The sequence below is a fragment of the Dioscorea cayenensis genome, unplaced genomic scaffold, assembly GCF_009730915.1.
Source record: "Dioscorea cayenensis subsp. rotundata cultivar TDr96_F1 unplaced genomic scaffold, TDr96_F1_v2_PseudoChromosome.rev07_lg8_w22 25.fasta BLBR01001667.1, whole genome shotgun sequence".
In the NCBI taxonomy this organism is placed as follows: Eukaryota; Viridiplantae; Streptophyta; class Magnoliopsida; order Dioscoreales; family Dioscoreaceae; genus Dioscorea; species Dioscorea cayenensis.
In genome coordinates, this window is record NW_024088058.1 from 80,372 (window position 1) to 105,546 (window position 25,175).

The window sequence follows — 25,175 nt, forward strand, 5'->3', positions numbered from 1 at the left end:
TCCAAGTATTTATATTTTAGATAATTGAAACACTATATACACCTTTAGGTTATATAATTTTTTTAATAATTTACAAAATAATATGTTATAAAAATATATTTATTCATATAAGCATCATTCACATTTTCATGGACATAATTCTTTTTCAAAATATATTTATTCATTGCGTCTAGTCAATTATAAGAATATGTTTGGTTTTGGTCCCTTCTCTTTCTTTAATCAATATTCGAATAAGTGTGTCCAGACTCACATGACACTAGTATATCCATAAAATCAGGATTTTATGATGATATATATGAAAGAAACATTTGATCAAAGGTATTGATAATTTTATTATTATTATTTTTTTTTACAAAGACAACCGTCTCATTGGAAGGGTTATTATTAAGGAGCACGCAAGAACAATGATGTATTAATTATATTAATTTATTAACAATTTAAGAATTTATTAACTTGAATAAATATGAGGCAATGAAACTATTGCTATATTTACTCTTAGAAAATTTTTAGATACCAAATCAAACTAATAAATTTCAGTGCCATATAATACTGAAGAGGAAAAATATAATACCTTCCAAAAAAAAAACTCACAAAATTTATTTAAAATAATACCATAAATAATACTGGTGCCCAGAACCATACTACTATAATACTATAAATAATACTTTTATAATATCACTACAGTATTATAACAGTACTTTGGTACAAAATTTTGACCACGTGTCTTTACCTATCTACTTAGATGACTACTATTAGACTAACCAGTGATTTTTTATATAAATAATTATAGAATCTAAAAAAAACACTCCCTTATTCCTAATTAACAAGCATAAACCACCGTAATCATTCTTCGAATCTAAAATATCAAAATCATTAAAACATAGTCCCATATTCAAATTAGCCACTATCCACCTTCCCTTCTCCTTTGCACTTCTCCTTTCCCTCCCACCCTCCACCCTCCACCCTCCACCCCATCCCTGCAATCAAACCCAAAAAAAACACAAAGAAATTAAAAAATAATAATAAAAAAAGAAAAAAAAGAAAAAAGAAAACAAGAAATCAAGAGAAGAGAATGAAGCTAGCTGTGAATGTAATAGAAGCAAGTGATCTCATGCCCAAAGACAAGCACGGCTCATCAAGCCCCTTCGTCGAAGTATACTTCGATAACCAGCACCACCGCACTCAAACCATCCCCAAAAACCTCAACCCATCTTGGCAAGAGACCCTTCTCTTCAACATCTCCGACCCTTCCAACCTCTCCAACCACTCCATCGACGTCTCCGTCCACCACCACGGCCACCACCGCGACTACTTCTTAGGCCGTGTCCGCATCTCCGCAAGCTCCATCTCCCCCTCCCTCTCCTCCACCAACGCTCCTGTCCTCCGCTACCCACTCGAAAAGCGCGGCCTTTTCTCTCACATCCGCGGCGACATTGCTCTCCGTCTCTACGTTCTTGCAGCTGATCATGAAACTAAATTTGAAGAAGGAGATGGTGGAGCTCCAAAGGTGAAGGAACAGAGAGTTTTCTATTCAGTTGGGAGAGAAGAGCAACGTCAACATGGCAATGGCAAGCAAGTAGAACAACATGGAGTCACAGTGATGCGAATGCAAGCACCCATGGCTCGGCCACAGGCCGAGTTCGGTCTCGTTGAGACACGACCACCACTCGCTGCTAGACTTGGGTACCACGGCCGGGATAAGATAGCAAGCACGTATGATCTTGTTGAACAGATGCATTACCTCTACGTGAATGTAGTGAAGGCGCGTGATCTCCCGGCCATGGATATTACTGGGAGTCTTGACCCTTATGTTGAAGTGAAGCTTGGAAACTATAAAGGCATTACTAAACATATTGAGAAGAACCAGAGTCCTGTGTGGCATCAAGTGTTTGCTTTCTCTAAAGAGAGACTTCAAGCTGATAAAGTTGAGGTTTTGGTTAAGGATAAGGATGTTGGGAAGGATGACTTTGTTGGGAGAGTTGTGTTTGATCTCAATGAAGTTCCAATGCGTGTGCCGCCGGATAGTCCATTGGCGCCACAGTGGTATAGGTTGGAGGATAGAGCTGGGGATCATAAGAGGAACAGAGGTGAGATTATGCTTGCTGTTTGGATGGGTACTCAGGCTGATGAAGCTTTCCCTGATGCTTGGCACTCGGATGCACACTCTATTAGTTTGGATGGCCTTGCGCACACGCGCTCCAAAGTGTACTTCTCGCCCAAGCTCTATTACCTTCGTGTTTTAGCCATTGAGGCTCAAGACTTGGTGCCTTTTGATAAGGGTCGTGTTCCTGATGTTTGTTTGAGAATTCAGCTCGGTAACCAGCTTCGCCGCACTCGGCCGGCCTCGACCGGGCGCTCACTCAACCCGGCCTGGAACGAGGAGTTCTTGTTTGTTGTTGCCGAGCCGTTTGATGAACCGATTGTGTTCACGGTCGAAGACCATGTTGGCCCGAACAAGGATGAGCCACTCGGCCGCCTTGTTCTGCCTGTGCATGCGGCTGCTCCGCGTACTGATAAGCTCGTGGACACTAAATGGTTCAATCTTGTTAAATCATCATCAGGTGATGCTGAAAAAGAAACTAAATTTTCCAGCAAGATTCATCTCCGGCTATCTCTCGACATCGGGTATCATGTGCTTGATGAATCAACACATTACAGCAGTGATCTTCAACCTTCTTCAAGGTTCTTGAGAAAACCCAGCATTGGCATGTTAGAGCTAGGCATTCTCAGTGCCAAGAACCTCATGCCAATGAAATCCAAAGATGAGCTTCTCACTGATGCATATTGTGTCGTTAAGTACGGCCCCAAATGGGTTCGCACTCGCACAATCCTCAACTCGCTTGCACCGCGCTGGAATGAGCAGTACACTTGGGAAGTGTTCGACCCGTGCACGGTCATCACCGTTGCGGTGTTCGACAATTGCCATGTTCATGGTAGCAACAATGCTAAGGATCAAAGGATTGGCAAAGTTAGAATTCGTCTTTCCACCTTGGAAACTGACCGAATTTACACACATTACTATCCCCTGCTCGTCCTCCAACCCTCTGGCCTTAAGAAGACTGGAGAACTTCACATGGCCGTGCGCTTCACTTGCACTGCTTGGGTGAACATGGTGACTCTCTATTCGAAACCTTTGCTTCCTAAGATGCATTACCTCCAACCGATACCGGTTCTTCAAGCAGACTATCTCCGGCACAATGCTATGCAAATTGTCGCGGCAAGACTAGCTAGAGCAGAGCCACCGTTGCAAAGAGAGTCTGTTGAGTACATGCTTGATGTTGATTCTCATATGTGGAGTTTGAGGAGAAGCAAGGCAAATTTCTATAGGATAACATCTTTGCTCTCTGGTTTTGCGGCAATTGGCAAGTGGTTTGATGCCCTTCGGTATTGGAAGAACCCCATGACGACAATTCTTGTTCATATATTGTTCTTGATACTTGTTTGCTATCCGGAGCTGATACTCCCAACCATCTTTCTCTACTTATTCATGATCGGCATTTGGAATTATCGATACAGGCCACGCCACCCGCCTCACATGGACACAAAGCTCTCGCACGCTGAATGGACAAACCTGGATGAGCTAGACGAAGAGTTCGATACATTTCCGACCAGTAGAAATCCCGATATAGTTCGAGCAAGGTATGATAGGTTGAGGAGTGTTGCCGGAAGGGTGCAGACAGTGGTGGGGGATATGGCTACACAGGGTGAGAGGGCACAAGCATTGTTAAGTTGGCGAGATCCAAGAGCAACAGGGATATTCATAATGGTTGCATTGGCTTGTGCTTTGTTCCTCTATGTGGCACCATTTCAGATTGTTGCAATGCTTGCAGGGTTGTATCTATTGCGTCACCCCAAGTTTAGGACCAAAATGCCTTCAGTGCCTTTCAATTTCTACAGGAGATTGCCAGCCAAGTCTGATATGCTTCTCTGAGCTATATGAAATTACTACTTGTTTATAGTCAATCTGCATTATAAGTATTCAAGTTTTGATAGATGATGCATGTGTATTTGGGAATAGTATGGTGGGGTGTGTGGGTGTGTGATTCTGGAGTTTTTGGAGAGTTGATTGAGTAGAGTTTCTTCTGAGTCTATTCCACTTGATAAATCCATGATATGAATGGAATTGCAAACTATAGAAAACCCTGAATTTTCTGGAAAAACAGTGTCTTTGTATTATGCCATGGATTTGGTCAGTGGTGTGGATTTTGCTATACAATAAGGGATGAGGTAAGGGAAAGCTATAATTCAATTCTGGGAAGAACAATATATATATATACATTTTCAGAAAAAGAACTGCACAAGGTAGCTGTTTATTAAAAAGGAGCAAGGAAACACATAAAGACAAAAAAAAAAAATACTACAGCTCTGAACTCAAAAGAGAGAAAGAGCCAACAGAAGAGGCAATTAACAAATCCAAACAGAGCCAACGACCAAATGGTCTATTGGTATATGAGTCGCCCATAGAGTTCTTCACCTAGTGGTGAGAGTTCAATTCTTTGTTGAGGACACATTTTTGGGAGATGTGAATGGTGGTTGTGTGCGGGTGGTCCTAGCGCCCATGTGTGAGTGGGTCCCGTCCCACTTGCTCCACCGAGGTTTGTGCACATCTTTGATGATTTAGCAGGGTCTTCGGGCTGTCTGTTTCTCTTGTCAAAAACAAATCCAAACAGAGCACTCAAACACAAACTTAAAAAATAAAACCAGCCATGAGCCACCTTGGTTTGTATAATTACAATGCTTGATTTATATAAGACCTTTTAGATGCAGCATACATACATGGGGGAATAATATCACTTGTGTGATAGTGCATTTCAGGACATGTTCTTATGGTTAACCTGTTAATTGGTATCAAAACATCTTAGTATAAAAGGACGAAACATCTTAGTATAAAAGGACGTGGTAATGTCTTAACCATGATTGAGAATAACAACTCTTTATCTTTCATGCTTGTACACATTAACAACACTGTTAATGTGTCATTCAAATTCACTCGAAGGTGTGACTAATTTTAACTGTTAGAATTTGATCTCAATTATCTTAATTATGATTGTCCTAAGTGGTTATTACACTGTCAACCGAAGAAGATGTGTATGAAAAACATCTATTACTAATAATAATCTAATTAAAACATTATTATACTTTTTAATTTTGTTATCAAATCCTGATGGTAGAAGATTGTGTTTTTGGGCTCACAAGAGATGTAACATCGTTATCAACTTCAATTCATAGTAGATGTTGTTTTTCATGTTTTACACTACTTTTATATATTTATACAAAAATAATTTATTAGTTTTAATGATTTGGAATCAGATACATGAATTCTTCCCTTCTATGTTGCTTCATCAAAAATTAAATGACTAGATAAATAAAAAACAAACATACCATTTTATGTAAAGCTTATGGTAAATATTTTTTAAATATATTTCTTTTTTTTTTATGCTCCATTTAAATAGTCTTTTTTTGGCCATGTTTGGATTGTTTAAGCTCTGAAGTGCTTTTTATAAGTTAAGACTTCCGAGTTTTAAAAATTCATGTTTAGTATCGGGACTTTTAGCAAAAGTTAAAAGCTGTTAAAAAGTGAATTTCGACTTTTTTGAGAAGTCTACTCAGTGGTGCTTCTAAAAAAAAAACACTTTAGAGAATCTATTTTAAGAGTTGTCTAATTACCATTATACCCTCAACAAATTCATAAATTAATACACTCATTCCTAACTTTCTTCTCCATCTTACATCCTACATCTAATTTTAATTAATAATATTAATAATTGTAATAATAATAATAACAGTAATAATAATTATTATGATTATAATTATAATCATGATATATTAAGTAATAAAAATAAAAATAAATAATAATAATAATAATTGTAATTATAATTATAATAATATCACATTAAGTTATTATTATTATTATCATTAATGTCTTCATCATCATTAATTGAATGTATAATAGTAACTCAATGAAAACAAAATGAATGTCCATTTTAGTAATTTATCACCTCTAAAAGCCCTTTAGAAAATTCATATCCAAATAACTTCATACATACAAAAGTACTTTTTTATTAACATATCCAAACATAAAAATATTGAAAATCACTTAATTTATTCAAAGAAGCACTCGTAAAAAAAAGTGCTTCTATAAATTAAAACAAAAGCACTTTTTCTACAAACTAACCCAAACAAGCCCTTTATGAAAGGATCTATCCATTTTATGGAATACTATTTTAATCAATTAACTGCCACTTTAACTTGTTAATAATATGTGTTACTATCAATTTATTTAGAATAAACTAATTCTTTAATTGTGCTTCTTAGTAATGCTTTGACTTTCATACTAAAATATATTTTCAATTTAGCTATGCTCATCTTTGGATATGTTTTTAATCACCCGATATTTTATCATGTATGTCATAGCTAACATGACATATGTTTTATAAAATTTATCTTTCAATTTTATTAAGAAATGTATTATAATCACATAAAAATCTACAAGTTTGTTTGCATTTTGCCCAACTTATTCTTATCTTATTTATGACATCTTTTATAAGTTTCCATCATCTTAGATTATATAACTTGGGTACTAAAAACTTTTACTTCTACCACTTCTATATATTCATATAAGATTTTAATTAGGAATATTACTTGCGGTTATTATTTTGTTTTTTAAAAATCTATGTTTAATTTCTTAATAGTAACCGAATAATATATTAAAGATGTAAATATTTATATATAAAATTTGGTGTATTTATTTATATCATTAAAATTAACATCATACATCAAGTAATAATTTATTTTAAATTATATATCTTATAAAAATAATTAAAATTACATGGGTAAGAGATAGCATCAATCTCACACAAATTAAAAGCGTGAGACATATAATTATTTTGAATTTAAGTCCCATTAAATACAGTGAAACTTGTAATGAATTTTTGGTATGAATTTAAATTGATATTTAACTGTTCAAAATTTGAGTCTCATTAAATACAATGGTATTGGTAATGAATCTGGTGTGAGTTTGGATTTGCAGCTCATAACCCACATCACTTGTATGCACACCCCCTTCACTAACAGTGGTTTATAATTTGCATTTTCCATCCGAAGAGTTGCCATTGGTGCCGTTGTGTCAGAGTCAAAGCAAGACGGCATTCTTCATTGTCATAAGTTACTAAGACTGTCTAAAGTTCATGATGTTTTCAAAGTGGATTTCTACTTGTTGATCAAGCTGTGACTGTTACATTATTACACTGTTTTGTCGTTTTAATTTCTTTATGAAGAACAGAAACCTGACATGAGCTATAGCAGACGGACAGGAGTTTTTAAATAATATTTTCTCTGGAATTAAAATTTATTTACATAATATAAAATGATACAGCTTCATCCCATGCAGTAAAGCTTTTGTTGTGGCAGCTGTGATCTTGAAGTGCTTGGTCATTGAAAGCACTTGAAGTTCAGTTGTAAAAATTTTAATTATATACACTATTTAAAGTTATATCTGAAAAACAAAAAATATATTTTTTTATAAATTAGTACTAATTTAATATAGATATTAAAAGGCTTATAACTTAACAGTAAGATTCAATTATAGAAAAATAAATATAAAAAATTTAAAAAGTTTTGAATTGAAATTTTATTAAAAAGATTGATAGTAATGGGTCCTTTAGTGTGAGTTCGAGCTTGCCATCTGATTTTTGTATCTCCCGGTGAGTGTGCATAAACTTGATGATAAATCTCTGATTTTTGTGTACGTTTCTAATTTTTATGAAATGAAGGGATAATGGCACTTATCGCTTTGTCCAAAAAAATTAAAGTAAAATATTATAGATGTAGATATATTAGCAAATGGGAAGTGGTACTCTCTAGTTTATACATCTGCAACTAATTGTTTTTTTTTTAATTAATAAGATAATTGGAAATGTTGATCGATATAACTTTAATCATGCAATAAATGATGATCACTTGCAATGCTATTGATGCTCACGTTAGACCTTTATGTATTATTTAATTAAGTTAATTGTAACCCTCTCTTAAAGTATTTTTTATTTAAACTTCAACAGTACAATAGAAAGGAATGGAATAGGAGAGAAATCAAATACTTTATTAATAACTGTTCTCCTATGATAATGATGCTTTATATTAATAATTTTATGTAATATAAATTTGATAAGTTAATTTTTTTAATAAAAAATAGATATGAAAATAAAAAAATTAGTTCATGTTATATATAAGTTTATAAAAAATGGTAATTTCGATTTATGCTCTCAATAAGTTCTTTGCTTTATATATTTATTATTAATAGATAAACTGAAAATTTTTGGTGAAAAAAAAAATCTTCTGTAATTTTTCACATTATAAGAAGTGTGTATACCACCGTACATACTCTAACAAATTAAACAAAGTAACTCATATAATATCACAAATCACCCAAAATATAATTTAAAAAATATCTCAATATAATATGATGTGTTAGAAAAGAAACATTAAGTTTTAATCTTTTCTGATATATCCTCAACCTTTATATACTGTAAAATAAGAACCACCTCAAATGATATGGACAAACATTTGTTTAAAGGAAAACACAAAAAGCATCTTGAATCTTATGGACAACTGATTTTCTAAATTCATAACCTTTTTTTAGACAACCACCCAGATAAATAAGATTGAAATATACATGCAATGATTTATTTTATTATTATTTTTATTTTTATTTTTATTTTTTTAAGAAAGGCCACAAGTACTAGAATCTCAAAAACGTGCATGTGTGGAAAGCAGGGCTTAACATCGATCCACGTGCTTTCACTTTGCGTAGGATATGAAGTTTGATTTTGAATCTTTCCTGAAATGAATACCCTAGGCAAGAAATTGACTAAAAATACAGTTGATTACATGCAATGAAAATTAATCATGAAGCTTCATCGACCCGAATACCGTTGGTTACATGCAATGAAAATTAATCATGAAGCTTCATCATATATATATATATATATATATATATATATATATATATATATATATAAAAGCACAAATGCCAAACGAAGTGACTCGACACGTATGTCAACACCACTCTTTACAACAACACGTGCTAATCACTGCCATACTTGGCCGACACGTGTTAATTAACCGAGCATCCCTAGTCTGTCACTACAAAATGGTAATAAAACTAAAATCCATGAAAGCCTTCAAACATCCTTCACAAATTAAGATGATGAAGTTGTTGCTCTTGTTCCTCATGGTCATGTGTTTGGCCGAGGCCCGAGTCTTATCCCCCGACCCCAGCCTCGACCACCTTCTTGTCCGCAACGCCCACCGTCTCCTGCTCTTCAAGAAAGAAACTCCTCCAAACACCAACGAGGAGAACATGGCGACAAGAGCTATGATCAACAAAGCCATGGGAGAAGCCAAGTCCATGGCCAAGAATGTAACAGAATTGAAATATAGTGAAGAAGAAGAAGAAGAACAAGGGAAAAGATTCAAGTCTGGGTTGGAGGAAGTCATCAAAGTTGGTAGAGAAGATATGATGACAAACATTTTCAGCATCAAAGGGAAGTTAATGAGAGCGGAACTGTGTGCTTTGGTGGCCAAATATTCAATGAAAGATGTGGGCGAGATTGTGCTGAGAATGCAAGGGTTGGTGTACGTGACGGTGAGCTACGTGGCGTCGCATGAGATGGCTGGTGCAGTGACCTCTACCATGCATTTGTTGGGGTTTGGGACCGCGCATGGAGCGTGCGTTTGGGTGTTGCTCGTGTGGAGGCGAGTGGTACCGATGGCGCTGCCGAGACAGCAGTTGGGGCTGGTGCAAGCCAAGGTTTATCCGGTGTATTTCAAGCTGGTGGCGTTTGGTGTTGGGCTTGCCTTCTTGTCACGTTACTCTGAAATGGATCTAAATCTATTGAAGGAGAAGTTACCAGGATATAACTTGGTTGCTGTGCTTCTGTTGGTCCTTGCCAACATGCTCTTCCTTGAACCTAGAGTCACTAAGGTTTGATTACTTATTATTTCATTTTTGTTTAATTAAATTATTATATATATAGGATAATCTAAAATTAATAAGATGAAAAAGGTTTTTATATTAAAATTATATAAGCCATCTTAATTGCCACTGATACTATGTGAGAATTTCAATCTAAAAGCTTAACCAATGATTAGGCTGAGATATATATCCATATTTATATATTTTAATTCAAATTTATCAATTTAATTGATGTAAGACTATTAGATAGTACTCTGATATATATTTATATACATATATGATAATGTAGTTGGTGATGAAGAAGATGAAGGTGGAGAAAGAGGAAGGGAGAGGAGGAGAGAATCCAGAGACTGAGTTGGAGAAGCCAGTGGTGACTGGGGCTACTTCCATTAAGGGTGCTTGCTGTGAGTTAGTGCCTCCAGTTGAGGAAAAGGATATGAGGAGTAAGGTGGACGAGCTGGACAATGAGCTGAAGAGACTCAATAAACTTTCTGCGTTTCTTAATATACTTACTCTCATAGGTCTCACCTTGCACCTGGTGCATTTGGCTCACCGCTTGCAGGCTTGCAAATGCCCCTGAAGAGAGCCAGTCTCTTGTCTTTAGTTTTAAGTTGTGGTACTGTTTATGTATATATATATATATATATATATATATATATATATATATATATGTATGTATGTTTGAAATGGTTTTAAGTTGTTGTGTAATGTTGAAGTGGCAGAAGTTTAATTTTTGAATTAATGGAATATATATATGATGCTTTGAAAGTGGTTTAGATCTAATTAATTTTGTTATGTTATTATGTGTGTTAATTTTACTGTGAGTCTGAGAAATTTGCTTGAAGATTTTCTTGGCAATCTACCTCTAACGTGCAAAAAAGCATAATGGATGTAAAGTATTTTACTAATTAATTTAGTGGGCGCTAGTAATTAAGAGGTTGAATTCTATTCATAAATTTGTGTTCTCAAGCTCACACCAGAGGTGATGTACCCTTAAAACTTTTGCAATCTTATCATTACTAGTACTGTAATAGATAATGGTTTTGAAGTATATATCCATGGAAGTGACATTAAAATAAGGTGGATCATTTTGTGTCTATTCTTTTGTTTTTATATATATATTTATGCTAGATTGTGGATATATGTGTCGTTAGTATTCATTGCATTGTTTTTTAATGGTTTGTTTGCTAATGATGACTGAACTGAAAGGTGCAGCTAATGTCCACAAAAATGACTGAGAGAATTTAATTATAAATTTTGATTATTTTATTAAAAAGTTGACATGTTGAAGTCAACTATTGACTTATCTAAATCAAGTTTTTCTCCTTATATATATACATATATGAGTGTGCTTCTCTGGGAGATGTTCCAAACAATGTATCACTACAAGAAAAATCATAAATCGGCACGGTAAAATTGGCACGGAAATGGAGTTAAAAACCGTGCCAAATTAATTTTGGCACTGTATTTGGCACCAAAAATTAACCATGCCTATAGCACCGTCACAAATACATTTTGGCACCATTTTTTTAATACAGTACCGAACTTTGTCACTGTTTTCGACACGGTTTTTTACTATTGTGCCAACTATTGCCATTGATGTTTGGCACGGACTTTGATTCTACATTTGGCACTATTTTGGTACTGTTTTATTGGTTCAATATTTGGCATGATTTTTAGCACAATTTTATATACTATTCTTTTTTTCACGGTATTTGGCACAGCTTTCAATAAAACTTTTTTATTACAACTTTCGGCACGCTTTTGTTTAATCTGTGAAAAAAAATAATTTATATGAAATTAATTTTATTTAATTTTTTTTTAATTACACTAGTTAAAAATTTTGAATTACCAAACAAAAATCATTTTATTGAACTAACAATACATATAGATGCCCTATATATACATTGGAAATCATGTAGTATAACTATACAAACACTTGTATCAAAACAACATTAAAACTCCATTCCACATGCAACATTAAAATTCAGTATTGCAGCCTTGTTGCTGGGGAACAAACAAGATCCAGTCCTGGAATACTTCCGGGACTGTTTCATCAATACATTCTAATATCAAAACCCACTTAGTGAAGATATCAAGATCAAGATATTCAAAACAGAGAATTTGAATAACAGTACTTCCTAATGCATACAATAGCCTTTCGATTGTATCGTAAGATGTATGATAGAAATAACCACCAAGGACAAAGATAATGTCCAGTCCTTGAATATCGCCATTATCTTTAGCAAAAATCTGGTAATCTGTATCCCCAGGAATGATGCCAAATATATCCTGAATAAACATGTTACGGATGAGCATTACCAAAAGTAGAGGACAACAATGAAAATGTTGTGAAAATGCATGAGAAACAGAATTTAAGAAGACAGTTTCCTCTCATAGAATGAAAACGTAATGTTGTGAAACATGTTACGGATGAGCATTACCAGTCTTCCTCACAGACGTTTCCACTAGGTATTAGAGACTGTAAAAAAGAACATGTTTACAGGTTGCAACAGAGCAAAACAATTTATTCAGAAAACCTAATTGACTTCTGAGAGAGAAATGAACTTGGAAAAAATTGAAGCCATGCATGATCAAATAAGCAAGAGAAACAATATACCACTAAATAAAATTGGAAAAGTATCTCACTTTCCTTAGAAAATATTCAAATCCAACATTGATCTTATTTTACTAATAATAGAAATCTCAAAAATCTGAGAGAGCTCCATTCATGAATTATAAATTAAATACAATATCCATAAAATTCCATAATAGAAAAAAAGTAAAAGTCACTGGAAAATCATCATCAAAGTATTAAGCCAATAAATTAATAACAAGATTTCTATCAACTAAACTTTAAACCCATTCATACAAACACAGAACTGGACACAATAACAATGAATTCCAACAAAAAAAGTCAGCAAAAATCATCATCAATCTCTCACATACAAAATAAAAAATCTTTTTTTTTGTCAATAATAAAAGAAAACCATACTTTGTTCAAATAAAAATCATTCATTTTCAGTAAAACCAAACAAATTGAAAAAGAATAAAAACAAACTTGTTATGGTATTCAGCAATGAAAGGGAAAGAAGAACTTGAGAGGGAGTCTTGATGGGTGGTCATGGCCTTATGCATATGAAGAAGCCGATCACACAACCCATCTGTGCATCCCAAATGGATGGAAGAAAACCTAATTTTAAAAGGTGACTGGAATATTGTAAGTTAAGGAATATTGTAAGAAAACCATACATGTGCTTCTAATGCAACATGGATGGTTAAAAGGGAATATAGTAACTAGTTTGCAACACAAAGATCTATGCAAAATAAGATCACAAAGCTGCCACAATAAAATCCATAGGTCATAAAGGACAGTGCATTTTGTGTTAGAAATGATTATCTAGTTTGTTTCTAAGAAATGATCTAGTTACAATATTATTTGTAGTTTAATAACGGAATTTATCTTACCATGTTGATTAATTTACCATTTTAAGTCTCTAGAGAGAGTGAAGTTATGGAATAATAATACCCACCACCAATAACAATCAAAGAAGTATGATCTAGGCCAACCACACCACCAATCATTTATTCAGAAGTAAAAAAAGTGATTTGATTAATTGGCATTTGCAATATACGAAATTGTAAGAATTCAAACTGCAAGAAAAGAGAGACCTAGGCTAACAATCACACAACAACAAGAATCTTTGGGAAAAATTGACTTGAACCCTGCACACAATTTAACCATTTAAGTGTTGCTTGTTACCAAAAATAAACAAAAATTAAAATCGATTCGTGATTATAATTGATTCCATGGCCCTAGGAAGCAGTAACACCTTTCAAAATAAGCTGCTTAGGTTATTCCATTGTGTCGGATGTCATTTTTTTATAAGGAGCATGAGCAATCAAATTGGTTAATGTTGCATGAAAAAAATCTGTTCAAAAATATCACGTAAAAATTCATTTCCAGTAATGACCTGGATAAAGTGAATGACTGCATTTTTTTAACATTTCCATGCATTTCTGCCACTTCTAGTGAAATAAGAAAAGAAAAAGCAGAACACATAAGTATAAGAAATTTGCATAGAAGACTAGAAATGAAATTTTGAGGTAAGAAAAGGGAACTAAGCATGATGAGCAAAATTGATAATGTTTTTACCAAAAGAAAAACTTCCTCAGCACCATTGAAAAGAAAAATTATTTGTCGCGGAGGGACCTAGCTAGAATCAACTATTTGCCGTGTTGTTTCGGGCATTGATGCTGAAGTCAAAAGCAAAGAAAAAATGAATTATTCAGTATACAAGATAACATTCCTGACTATTAAGCATGAATGGTTAATATTATTCAACTCACCATCATAGGAACCACAGTCCGCTGCACCAGGAGAACCAGGCGGACTATCAAAGTGACCATTCACCATAACAGAAGGATCATCATCTGTAGAATTCCTTGATGAGATCCTGTGATCAAACTGAAATTATTGATAACACCCTATATGAAACTAATCAAAGAGGTTGTTGCAACTATTGAAACAAGGATCGCTGAAATGAGATTTTAGTTAAGAACTAGAAAATAAAAAGAAAATCTGAATTTAGCATAAAGAGGGGGAACTTGGCCATATTTAGTAAATACTGCCAAGTTCTGCTCGAAGCAACAAGAAAGAAATGCATTACTACCTCTGAAGTCTCAGCTCTCTACCAATTTTTCAAAGATTAAACACTTCTTGCCCAACAACTATAACAACTAATAATAACTACAAATTCAAATTGATTACCTTTTTAATCTCAGTCAGTCTTGACAGTAAATTTCTTTCTCCTTCTTGTTTAAAGCAACACTTGAACCTAATAACATTTCCAGTATACCACTATATGAGCACTAATCCCCTCCAATTTCTACCTAAACTTGTTGCTGAGAATTCAAAAGAATGATAAATTCAGTAAAAGTCATGAGTAATATTACTATCAGCAATAGGTTACAATAACAACAATATATAGACAAGCAGTAAACAAAAGAAAGGATTCGGAAACAATAAAAACAGATAGCAGACAACATGTTTAACAAGAGAGAACCATTAATTGCAAGATAGACAGAACAATGGCATATAATTCAGTTGACTGCAAGATATACCTGCACCACTTAACCACACAAATTGTCGCATATCATTATCATGTAAAAATTCAGCTACAAGGACACACTTGTCATGTTGATTCCATCAAATCAAACCATATCATATATCCAAAATAAAAGTCACTTTTGGAAAGGAGATAATATCAACCAAAGTTATTTTGTGATTTTAAATAGACATCAATTTCTTAATTTGAGAATCATAAAATTAAAAAAATAATGTCTATTTTAAATTCAATAAGATAAACCATAAGATTCCCATAACATCATAAACCCCTTAACAGATATCCACCTGCACAACATCCCATTCCATAACATAAAAAACATGATTTTGAATTAAGAAATAAAAGAAAAACATAGAAAACAATATAAACCAATTTGAAACTTTGATTTAAATCTCAATAAAAACAATTGCTAATGTTACTGAGATTTAAAAACAAACAGATTGAAACTCAACTTAAATTTGACATATTACAATAGAACAACTATACTTGACAATATAAATTACAAGGATGATAGCATCATATGTAAATACAATTGAAACCAAGAAGATAATTCCCAAATCCTTAATTTACTAAAAGATTATTCCATGTGCACTTTCCAAATTTGGAAACGAATTTAACAATTGACCACAATAATTTTCAATACCATGTTCGGATTAAACGCAGCCCAAAATATACATTGATAATTTGATCCCTAAAAGAGAAATAAACAAGAGAATGAGTTATTTGTATCCCAAACAATATAGTATATCACATATATATGATACATATAATGAGAGAGAAATAGTTGATACCTAATTTTGTCCCCAAACCCAAAGCCTTCTCATGAATACTGTACCATCATTTTCCCATTTCAACAAATTAGGTCCTGCAATTAAATAACAAATAATAAATTGTGCTTTTTTGTGCTTCAACAATTGAAAATTTCTGTTCATTTGATGTTCTCTTTCTATTTTCTGTTAGTGACTAACATCATCCAACAAACAAGAAAATGTTAGTTCATACTCATGCCAGATGTTGATGCTGATAAATTATCCTCAAATGCATTCATGATGAAAGAAAACAAGATAATAAATAAAATAACAAAATTCTTCCCCATGTAAACAACAATGACCAATAGGATTCGGAGTGACTACTTAAAAACAAAATGTTTGGATTAATTAGCAAACGTATTGAACTATGGAAATCAATGGAGATAGTGAACGGTTGTACATCAGATGGCTAGCAATCTATAAAAAAGATTATTAACTAACCTGTCCCCAGCTCACAAAAATTTGACTGCCAATGCATGGGCAATTAATAGGATCATAACAATTTTAACCACCCTATTCTTCATCTGTTCCAATTCAAACTTATTTTAGAAAAAACACAAGAAAATAACTGACACAAGAACAAGATGACAACAATAATTCAGAAATCAGAAAATTGAAACCCCAAAATAAAATTATAAAAAAGAACCTTATAAGGAAGAGAGCTTCTCCACCACCATCATCTTCTCCTTTGAAAACAGTATTTGATACCTAGAATCAATGAACCCTAACCCTAGAAAAAGTTAATTAATCACCAAACCAACAGAAATTCAGAAATAAATCAATCAAAAGGTTTACAGATCACAATACCACTTCGGAAGCACTCTAGGCCAAGATTGTCAACTTGCGATCAAAATTATAGTCATTTGTTAGCAGACCTAGAACTAAAACACCACAAAAATTAGGAAAAACTCAGAAAAAAAATTAGGTAAAGAAATTGCAATACTTCGATAAATCTCCGGCGAGGTAGGCATCGTCGAAGTTGAGGGCGTAAAGAGGATCATACCTGAAATCCTCGAAATGGCAACAATGGTGATGATTGTCCGACATCCGAGACATCAGGCGGAGGAGCAATAGAGGTCGCCGATCGTATCCAAGTGAAGGAGGAGATGATGAGGAAGGCGGCCTGGCGGTCGTCGGCGTCACGATCGGCTGCGGACATGGAGGCGACTTGTAGGAATCTCGAGAGAGGGAGAGGATAAGACAAGCCGGTATTAATTATAATTCCATCCGAGACATCAGGCGGATGGAATTATGATTATATAATATATTATATATATAATATAATTATATATAATAATACAAGTATATATATAATTATCTTAAATCAAGAGTTTAAGTGTTTAACAATGTATTAAAAAATTATTGTATTTATATTTTTTGCACTGTATTTGATACGGCATTAATCAATTTAGTACTTTTAGCATTATACTTAGCACGGTATTAATAATTTACTATATTTATATTTTTGGTACGGGATTTGATACGGTGTTAATATATTATTATATTTATATTTTTTTATACCATATTTAAGACAGTATTAATATATTATTATATTTATATTTTTTAGCATGAGTATTTGGAACCAGATTAATACATAAATATATTCATATTTTTTTAGACTCAGTATTTTGAGATGCAGATTAATATATTATTATATTTATACTTTTAAGATCAGATTTGTAGACCAGTATTAATATATAAATATATTTGTAATTTTGGCTTGTATTTCGCACGATATTAATATATTATTATATTTATATTTTTTTAAGACTCGTATTTGATACTAGTATTAATAATTCTTATATTTATATTTTTTGCACGATATTTGATTCTGAGTGTTAATATATTATTATATTTATATTTTTTTAGACCGTATTTTGGCACTCAGATAAGTATATTATTATATTTTTATATCATTAGACGCAGATTTGGACTGATCTTAAGTATATTATTATATTTTTATATTGGTGCACTAGATTTAGACTGAAGTAATATAATATAATATTTATATTTTTGAGTATAGTATTTGACTATGGTATCAATATACTATTATATTTGTATTTTGGCACGACATTTGACACAGTATTAATATATTATTATAGTTGAGTTTTTGGCATAGTATTTGGCACGGTAATAATATAATTTTTAAAAAAATATGTTTGGAACTACGATTTAAGACTCGTCATTTAAAATTATTAAATTTATATATTCTAGACGAGTATTTCTAGACTGAATTAAAAAAATATTTTTAAAAAAATTCATATATTTGACACTATTTCTTAGTTCCGTATCAAATGTTGTAACAAATTTGTCACGATTTTGTTTCCGTGCCAATTTTACAGTGCCAATTTGAAGTTTTTCTTGTAGTGTATTTGGGATGTCCCGGAATCATTAAATGAAAACCCAATGGTTCTCCTCGGCTTACACACATGTTTCCTTATATATATATATATATATATATATAATAATAACCCTCTTTTGGTTCCATTCAACTCTTATGGATTTTTCTTATTTGTTACATTTTTTTTCTTATTTTTTATAATTTATTAAAAGTTTTACGTGCAAATTATATTTAAGTTAAACAATATTAGATTATTGAGATTCTAATTTCTTGAAAATTATTCAAAATTTATTAGATATTTGTAATTAAAACTTTAAAAATTTAATTTAACGTGCTATGAACATTAATAGTTTTTTTTGAATAAAGTGGATAAACCACAAATTTATTAAAAATGAGCAAACTGGAAGCAACAAAGTACAAATAAAAATACAACAAATACCGGAGCAAAGCAGAAGTCTGCTATCCTCACCAGAGATGAGAATAACAGAGAACAAGGAAAGCAAAAAGGAAGAAAAAAGAGGAGCAATCTGAAACAGGCGAAATCAACCACATGGAGACACAGACCAGCTCAGATGAGAAATTTAGAAATATTGTGGGTAGAAGTAACCCACATGTAATTTCTCAATCTTTCTTTTGATAAGCAAATAAATTATTAATTTTTTATTATAAAGTTGATAACGTGATCATATGGATTAATTATAATTTTTTTTAACGAATGGACGGTAATCTTTACTTGATATAACATGAAAAAAATAAGGAAATACAGAGATATATCCGATTGAAAAAATCATTGTTTTTCTCACAAGTTACTCGAGTGTTAAGAACCGCCTAATTCACAATCCTCAATTCATATTAATTATATAATAAAACTCATGGGGACTTAGCTGCCTTGTCATGCAACCTGAGGAAGAGGAACAGTAGATGAATGATTTGAACTCAAAGTCTCCACCAAACACAAATCACATCCAAACAATTTATCTACTCCAAAGTGCAGACTCCACACATTAAATATTGTTTTAAAAAAAACAGAGGAAATTAACACAGAAAAAAAAAGAAAAAGAAAAATACAACATTGCTGCTGAAGGGTGCATGCAAGATGATATATCGTAATAATATATAATTAAGCTCACGCTATTTCCTCTTCTTTGTGAGTCTCAATGACGAGGTTAGACCTGGGTAAAGCGATGCAAGTAAGAACAAAGCCATTCTCCATCTGTTCGTCATCAAGAAAGCTTTGATCTTCTTGGTCGACCACTCCCTCGACAACCTTGCCGGCACAGCTAGAGCAAGAGCCACTGCGGCACGAGTAAGGTAGGTCAATACCTTGTTCCTCAGCACAATCCATGATGTACACATCGTCAGGGCACTGTATTTCTACAGGGCCATCTGGAGTGAGTAATTTGACGTTATACACGGCCATGGAAGTGACACGGCCGCCGCGCGCTTGGTCGAGGCCGAAGAGCTTGGAAGTGGCCGGGAATGGACGGAGTGAGATCAGTGAGGTGTTTCGGCGAGTGAAGGAGGAAGAGGGGATGGTCATGAAGAGGGTGCTAGTGGTTGTGGTGGCCATGGAGTACGTACTTTAGAGTACTAGCTAGCTACTTAGTGTTGGAGAGATAGAGAGGAAGTTAAGTATAATTTAGCAGGGAGATATAGCTAGATAGAAAGGTGTGGTGAAGGATATGGAAGGAGAGGAGTGTGGTTATAACTTATAATAGAGGAGAAGGGAGCTGAAGGTTATCTAGACAGGTGGATGGTGGTGTGTGGTTGATAGGATTTATGTGGATGAGAAGAAGAAGATCGAAGGAGGCTTTGTGGTGTGCTTGTGTTGTGGTGCTTGTGGTGGCCACGGTTGTTTGCTGCTCGGCTGTGCTTTTGGTCCTCTGAGTTCTAACCTTAGCTTATCATTCATGCCTGTTGCAAGCTTGGGTTGGATTGTGGCGAGAGTGGTTTTAGAATCTTGTGAGGAATATTATCTATGGATATCTATATATATATATAAACTTGAGTATAATAATAATAATAATAATAATAATAATAATAATAATAATAATAATAATAATAATAATGCACAATTATCACGTATGAAAGGATTTTTATGTAAGGATTTTTATGTAATACAATGATATTAATTAAGCAAATAGCAATGATAATATTAATTATTTTTCCTCTATTAGATCAATAGACAAAATGCTTTCTTCCATTAGATCTACAAAAATTCAACTAATAATCTTTTTAAAAGTACAATCATATGAAACTTATCTCAGGCCAAAGTTGGGTGATTTGATTGACCTTATGGAACTTATCTCATTCCAAAGTTGTGTGATTTGTTAAATATTTTTACATGAAGGGAAAGCAGATAAAACAGTGAAGTTAATCCTGTAAATTACAAGCAAATGATGATGCATGGGAACAAGTACCTTTAAAGATATTAAAGAATTTAAACAAAGATAAAGTAGTATGTATCAAATGATTAAACGACAAAGTTACAATGAGAAGTTGATAAAGCAAGATGCATGAAAAGCTAGTTCGATTAAACTCAAGTTGAGATTAAGAGCTATGAAGCTTTCACTTAGACAAATTAAACTAGCACATCATATTTGTAAGATACAAACCAAATTAATTATTTAGGTTTGATTCAAATTTAAGCTAATTGAATGAGAAACACGGAATCTAATACTCTCTTAGTATATATATGTATTAATTTATCTTAATTAACTACATTGTAAATAAACTAAAAAGAGCTAGCTCTGATCACTACTAGTTACAAACCAAACATATTATTTAGGCTCAATTCAATTCAAAAGTTTATTGATGTGAGACTATTTATTAATCTAGTATACTCTTTGATGTATATAAATTTCTTTAAATTAAGCCTGTTATAAGAACCAAATAAATCATACTTTGAGTTAGCCATATTTTTAGTCAAATTATTCAAATTCAAAAATTTCAAATTAACTGTATAAGACTATTAGTTATTCTAATATTTGAAAACATAAGTGTTAGTTCTATTATAATATAAGTTTTAAGTTTTTAAGTTGAATTGGGTTTAGATAATATGTTTGGTTTATATCTAATATAGTATCAAGGTTTGATTTATCAAATTTGTTTGACTAATTGAAATATTAGCACGTATAACATAATATATTAATTTCTCTCACTATGAAAAATACTTTTTTAATATCATTCCGCATTAAGTATGTATTTTTATAACCACATTACTTCTTAAGCATTCAAGTCTAGACAAATGAGGTATGTGCGTTTGAAAGAGCAGATCAAGTGGGCATGTGCTTGTGATATTGGAGTTTTTGGTGGATTGATTGAGTACTGTATCTTCTCCTGAGTCTTCCCCTTGATTAAACCTAGCTATGGTATGAATGGAATTACAACTATTGAAATTGTAAAATTTCAAGAAAAACAAGGTGTATATATTCTGATCTCACTTGATAAACACATGATATGAATGAAATTTCTAACTAGTAAAATTCTAAATGACAGAGTATTATTATCATGCCATGGATTTAGTCATTGGCCTTGGTTTTTGCCCAACAATGACAATGATGGGATTGAATTTTTGTTGTTTAAATTTGTTTATATGATACATGTATAAAGTAAAGTATTTTACTGATGTATGTTTTTTATACCCATGAATGCGGATTAACTCCAATCATATTAACATTTTTTTAAAAAAAAAAAAAATCAACAATATGTCATAAGTTATGAAATAATGGTTTTTAATATTTTGACTTGGACCATCAATGTTAATTACAGCCTTCAATCATATATATACTTACTCTTAAAGTTATCCCCCAAATATCTTCTCTTACCAATTGATTTATGTGAGGACATTTGGCCATCTTTTATTCGTTGGGTTTTGTTTTAAAATTAAATGATTGTGATATGTGTCCATTGGCCATTGGTTCTCTATGTCATCTCTTTCTCCATTATTAGTCAACAGATCACTGGAAAGCCACCGTGATAGTGGGGAGCCTCGTGGAGGAGCTTAAGGACCATGTTAAGGCCGGCAAGAAGCCAAGGATCCTTTGCCTCCATGGATTTTGGACCAGTGGCAAGATCATAAGGCGCCAGGTGAGCGGAAAGTGGTTTCGGTGGGATTTCTGAACCTCCTTTTTGCGGAGGATGTGGAGGATCTTGGGCGTTAGTTCCACTGCCCTTGCGGAGGAGGCGTTGTCTGATGACCTCGGTCTTGGGATCCAAAGTCTTCGCTTCGCAGCGAGGAAGACGAAGGCATGTCTCCGTTCAATCCCTTGCTTCCTCCTCGGAAATTCTTTGCTGGGAAACTGATTTCTATGACGTACTCTAGAACTCCATCGGTGGTGGCAAACCTAAGATGCTATGGTTTTGCTATCAGTTTTTGTATATTTTTATTTATTTCTATTTTTTTTCCATTTGTTTTGGTTTGTGATTGAGGTTTGGGATTTGTTTTGTTTAGGTAATTCAATGAGAATTGGTGGCCTTCGTCTTCAGTGATTGAGGATCCTCCGGTTGCGAGCGCGGATAAAGAGAAACTGATTGCTATTTTTTTAGGTCCAAATTTTTTTTTTCCCTAATTCCTTATAGTCTCATCTCTTATTGATCCGCCTTATTATGAGTGATTTCAATTTAATAAGGTGAATTTGTGAATCGTTGAGAAGTTATAGTTCTTTATTTTGATTTGAATGTTGATTTTGTGAGGATTACCTATATTATGTGAATTTAGATGAGTGTTTTGAGTTTATTGATGATATGTTGATCAAGCATAGGCTGATGGATGGGTTGATGGGATTCTCTCAAGCAGTGTTTGAATTTTTCCTTTTTTCTTTTTTTTTTTGGAGAAATTAGGGTTTGAAATTTGTTGAAAGTTTAATTCGTTTTTCGATTTTGGTGTAAATTTAGGACGAGATTTTATTTTTTTTTTTAATTAGGTATTTTAATTATTGAGAAGTCTGAGTTCTTTGTTTTGATTTGAATTTTTTTTTTTGAATTACATGCATTATGTGAATTTGGATAAGATAAAAATGAGTGAAAAATAGGTAAGTTGTTATAGTTGAGTGGATTGACTTGGTGAATTAAGTTATGCGTGTAACTATGTAAACAAACAGAAAAAGTAGAAATGTTTTGGATGTTTGGACCTTTTATCACTACATATTTGTGATGTCCATTCGGCCAAATAAACATGCCAAATAAAAGCATAAGGCCTAGATATTGATGGAAAAAGTTATTCACATGGACTAATTCCAATTTTTCCTTTATCTTATAAAATATTTTTAAAATATTATCCCCTCAAATATCTTCCTTCCCAACCCTCATTTGAGATGGGCATTTGTCACTCTTATTGGTGTCCTTTTTTTCAAATCTGATTTTTGAAAATTATTTTGATTTAGTTATTTTATTTTGTGAGCCTAATAATTGCACCCAACCCCTAATAATTGTGGCCATTTAATGGCAAACCAAACAACCACCCAAGACACCATCCTCATCTCCATCTTCATTCACACCTTCATCTGTGAACCTCATCCCCTTACCAAACCATCCTTCCTATTGACGATTGTAATTGTTTGTATTTGTTTTTGTGTAATTGTGGCATCACTGGCATGCTCTTCTCAGTTTGCACCTATATTGATGAGGAAAAGGAGAGAGGATTTTCAGAGGAGTATGGAACTGTTTTGAGGGAGTTAATATGTCCAAACATATGTTGGAGCATGTCAAGGTTTGAATTTTTTTCGTGTTTATTTATTTCAATTCCCCTTTTGATATTTAATGTAATTTTATTGATTTTAAGAAGACCCTAATACAATAGCTTTTCTCTTCATTTAAGTTGATTTTCCCCCAAAATTTGATTTTATTGCTTTTTTTGTTTTATGTAATAGAGGTATAAGGTTAGAGAGAAAGAAAAGTTCAGGCAAAGTACTATATTTTCTTTATTTTTCCTATTTTAATTTTTCCCCCTCATAATTAGTTTTGAAGATTTGATTTTGTTGGGTTTTATTTTGCTTTTAGATGGAGAAGAGAAGATGATTGAGAGCCATGTGTTTAGAGAGGTGACGGTATCTACTGTTGCATATCAACGTTCGATTTTGTTTCTACATTGTCTTTTATTTGATTTTATTTGTTTATAAAAAAGCCAAAGCTTCATGGAAGATCCCAACACCCAAATGAATTCAATAAATTTCTCTAATAATCTTAATTTTTATTTAGATAATATTTTTATTATTTTTTATTTTAATTCTTTTAGAAATGACTGTTTGTCATTATTTTTTTGTTATGTAAATAACTTTTCTATTCTAATGAAGTTTATTACCAAATAAAATATATATTATAATAAAATCCTAGGCTTAAAGCTTTCCAATAATTTACAAATTAAGGAAGGCTAATGAAGGCACATCATATTATGGGCCATTATGTTAGAATAAATAATGCACATAATATAATCCTTATAAAGAAAGTGAATGCTTAATTAAAAAAAATTTAAAATATTCGCTATAAATCATACAATTTTGAAAATGAACATTTAAAAAATTTAATTAGTAAAAACAATTAAAAAAAACTAAAAGAATTTGAAATGAATGAACACATATGCTTTGTATTGAAATTTTTAATTTTTATGTTTGACCATATCGGTTGAAATAGTCTCTTTTTCTATATAGTTTTGACTTAAGAATAATAGATTCTGATATATTTCAAAATTTGACAATATATTTCTTACACTAAAAATGATTTAAAAAAACATTTCTATGTCTTTTTTGATATAATTTGTACTATTGTTACAATCATTTTTCATGAAATATCACCCGCAGCGTTAGCGTGGGTATTTAATCTAGTCTAAAGAAAGTAAAAAACCCTAAATTTGAGTTATTCCAAACTATCCAAAATTCAAAATCAAAATTTTTTTAATAATATTTTACTAATTAATAAAAAACATATTA

The 25,175-nt window shown here is 32.6% G+C and overlaps 3 protein-coding genes and 2 long non-coding RNA genes across 16 annotated transcripts; 3 read left to right on the forward strand and 2 right to left on the reverse strand.

Annotated features, from left to right (window-relative positions):
* Nucleotides 1-956: 956 nt before the first annotated feature.
* LOC120256848 (FT-interacting protein 4-like) lies at nt 957-4,244 on the forward strand. The gene has a single exon (XM_039264522.1). It carries the CDS (start codon nt 1,073-1,075, stop codon nt 3,929-3,931), a length of 2,859 nt encoding a protein of 952 aa, XP_039120456.1. The 5' UTR covers nt 957-1,072; the 3' UTR covers nt 3,932-4,244.
* Nucleotides 4,245-9,229: 4,985 nt separating this feature from the next.
* LOC120256814 lies at nt 9,230-10,553 on the forward strand. The gene is made up of 2 exons (XM_039264480.1): nt 9,230-9,982; nt 10,263-10,553. Exons 1-2 carry the CDS (start codon nt 9,230-9,232, stop codon nt 10,551-10,553), a joined length of 1,044 nt encoding a protein of 347 aa, XP_039120414.1.
* Nucleotides 10,554-11,861: 1,308 nt separating this feature from the next.
* On the reverse strand, nt 11,862-17,134 carry LOC120256840. Of its 12 annotated transcripts, none has more exons than XR_005535432.1 (10): nt 16,912-17,134; nt 16,716-16,789; nt 16,555-16,632; nt 16,350-16,432; nt 15,891-15,964; nt 15,743-15,790; nt 14,745-14,811; nt 14,324-14,430; nt 14,130-14,230; nt 11,862-12,265 (listed from the first exon to the last, which is right to left on the reverse strand). It is a non-coding gene; the product is annotated as an uncharacterized LOC120256840 (long non-coding RNA). The 12 variants fall into 12 exon arrangements; XR_005535438.1 differs by having other exon boundaries at nt 14,324-14,441; XR_005535429.1 differs by having other exon boundaries at nt 14,745-14,878.
* A 2,022-nt stretch (nt 17,135-19,156) lies between these two features.
* Nucleotides 19,157-19,944, reverse strand: LOC120256818 (ferredoxin-like). The gene has a single exon (XM_039264484.1). The coding sequence runs from the start codon at nt 19,817-19,819 to the stop codon at nt 19,376-19,378; it is 444 nt and encodes a 147-aa protein (XP_039120418.1). The 5' UTR covers nt 19,820-19,944; the 3' UTR covers nt 19,157-19,375.
* Nucleotides 19,945-22,167: 2,223 nt separating this feature from the next.
* Nucleotides 22,168-24,451, forward strand: LOC120256851. The gene is made up of 4 exons (XR_005535440.1): nt 22,168-22,608; nt 22,703-22,797; nt 23,857-23,959; nt 24,250-24,451. It is a non-coding gene; the product is annotated as an uncharacterized LOC120256851 (long non-coding RNA).
* Nucleotides 24,452-25,175: the final 724 nt, after the last annotated feature.

What these genes read in the sequence shown, in the direction of transcription:
- LOC120256848 (XM_039264522.1), top strand. Translation starts at nt 1,073, where the DNA reads ATGAAGCTAGCTGTGAATGTAATAGAAGCAAGTGATCTCATGCCCAAA.
- LOC120256814 (XM_039264480.1), top strand. Translation starts at nt 9,230, where the DNA reads ATGGTCATGTGTTTGGCCGAGGCCCGAGTCTTATCCCCCGACCCCAGC. An exon ending in TTGAACCTAGAGTCACTAAG is followed by an intron (nt 9,983 to 10,262) that starts GTTTGATTACTT and finishes ATGATAATGTAG; the next exon opens with TTGGTGATGAAGAAGATGAA.
- LOC120256818 (XM_039264484.1), bottom strand. Translation starts at nt 19,819, where the DNA reads ATGGCCACCACAACCACTAGCACCCTCTTCATGACCATCCCCTCTTCC.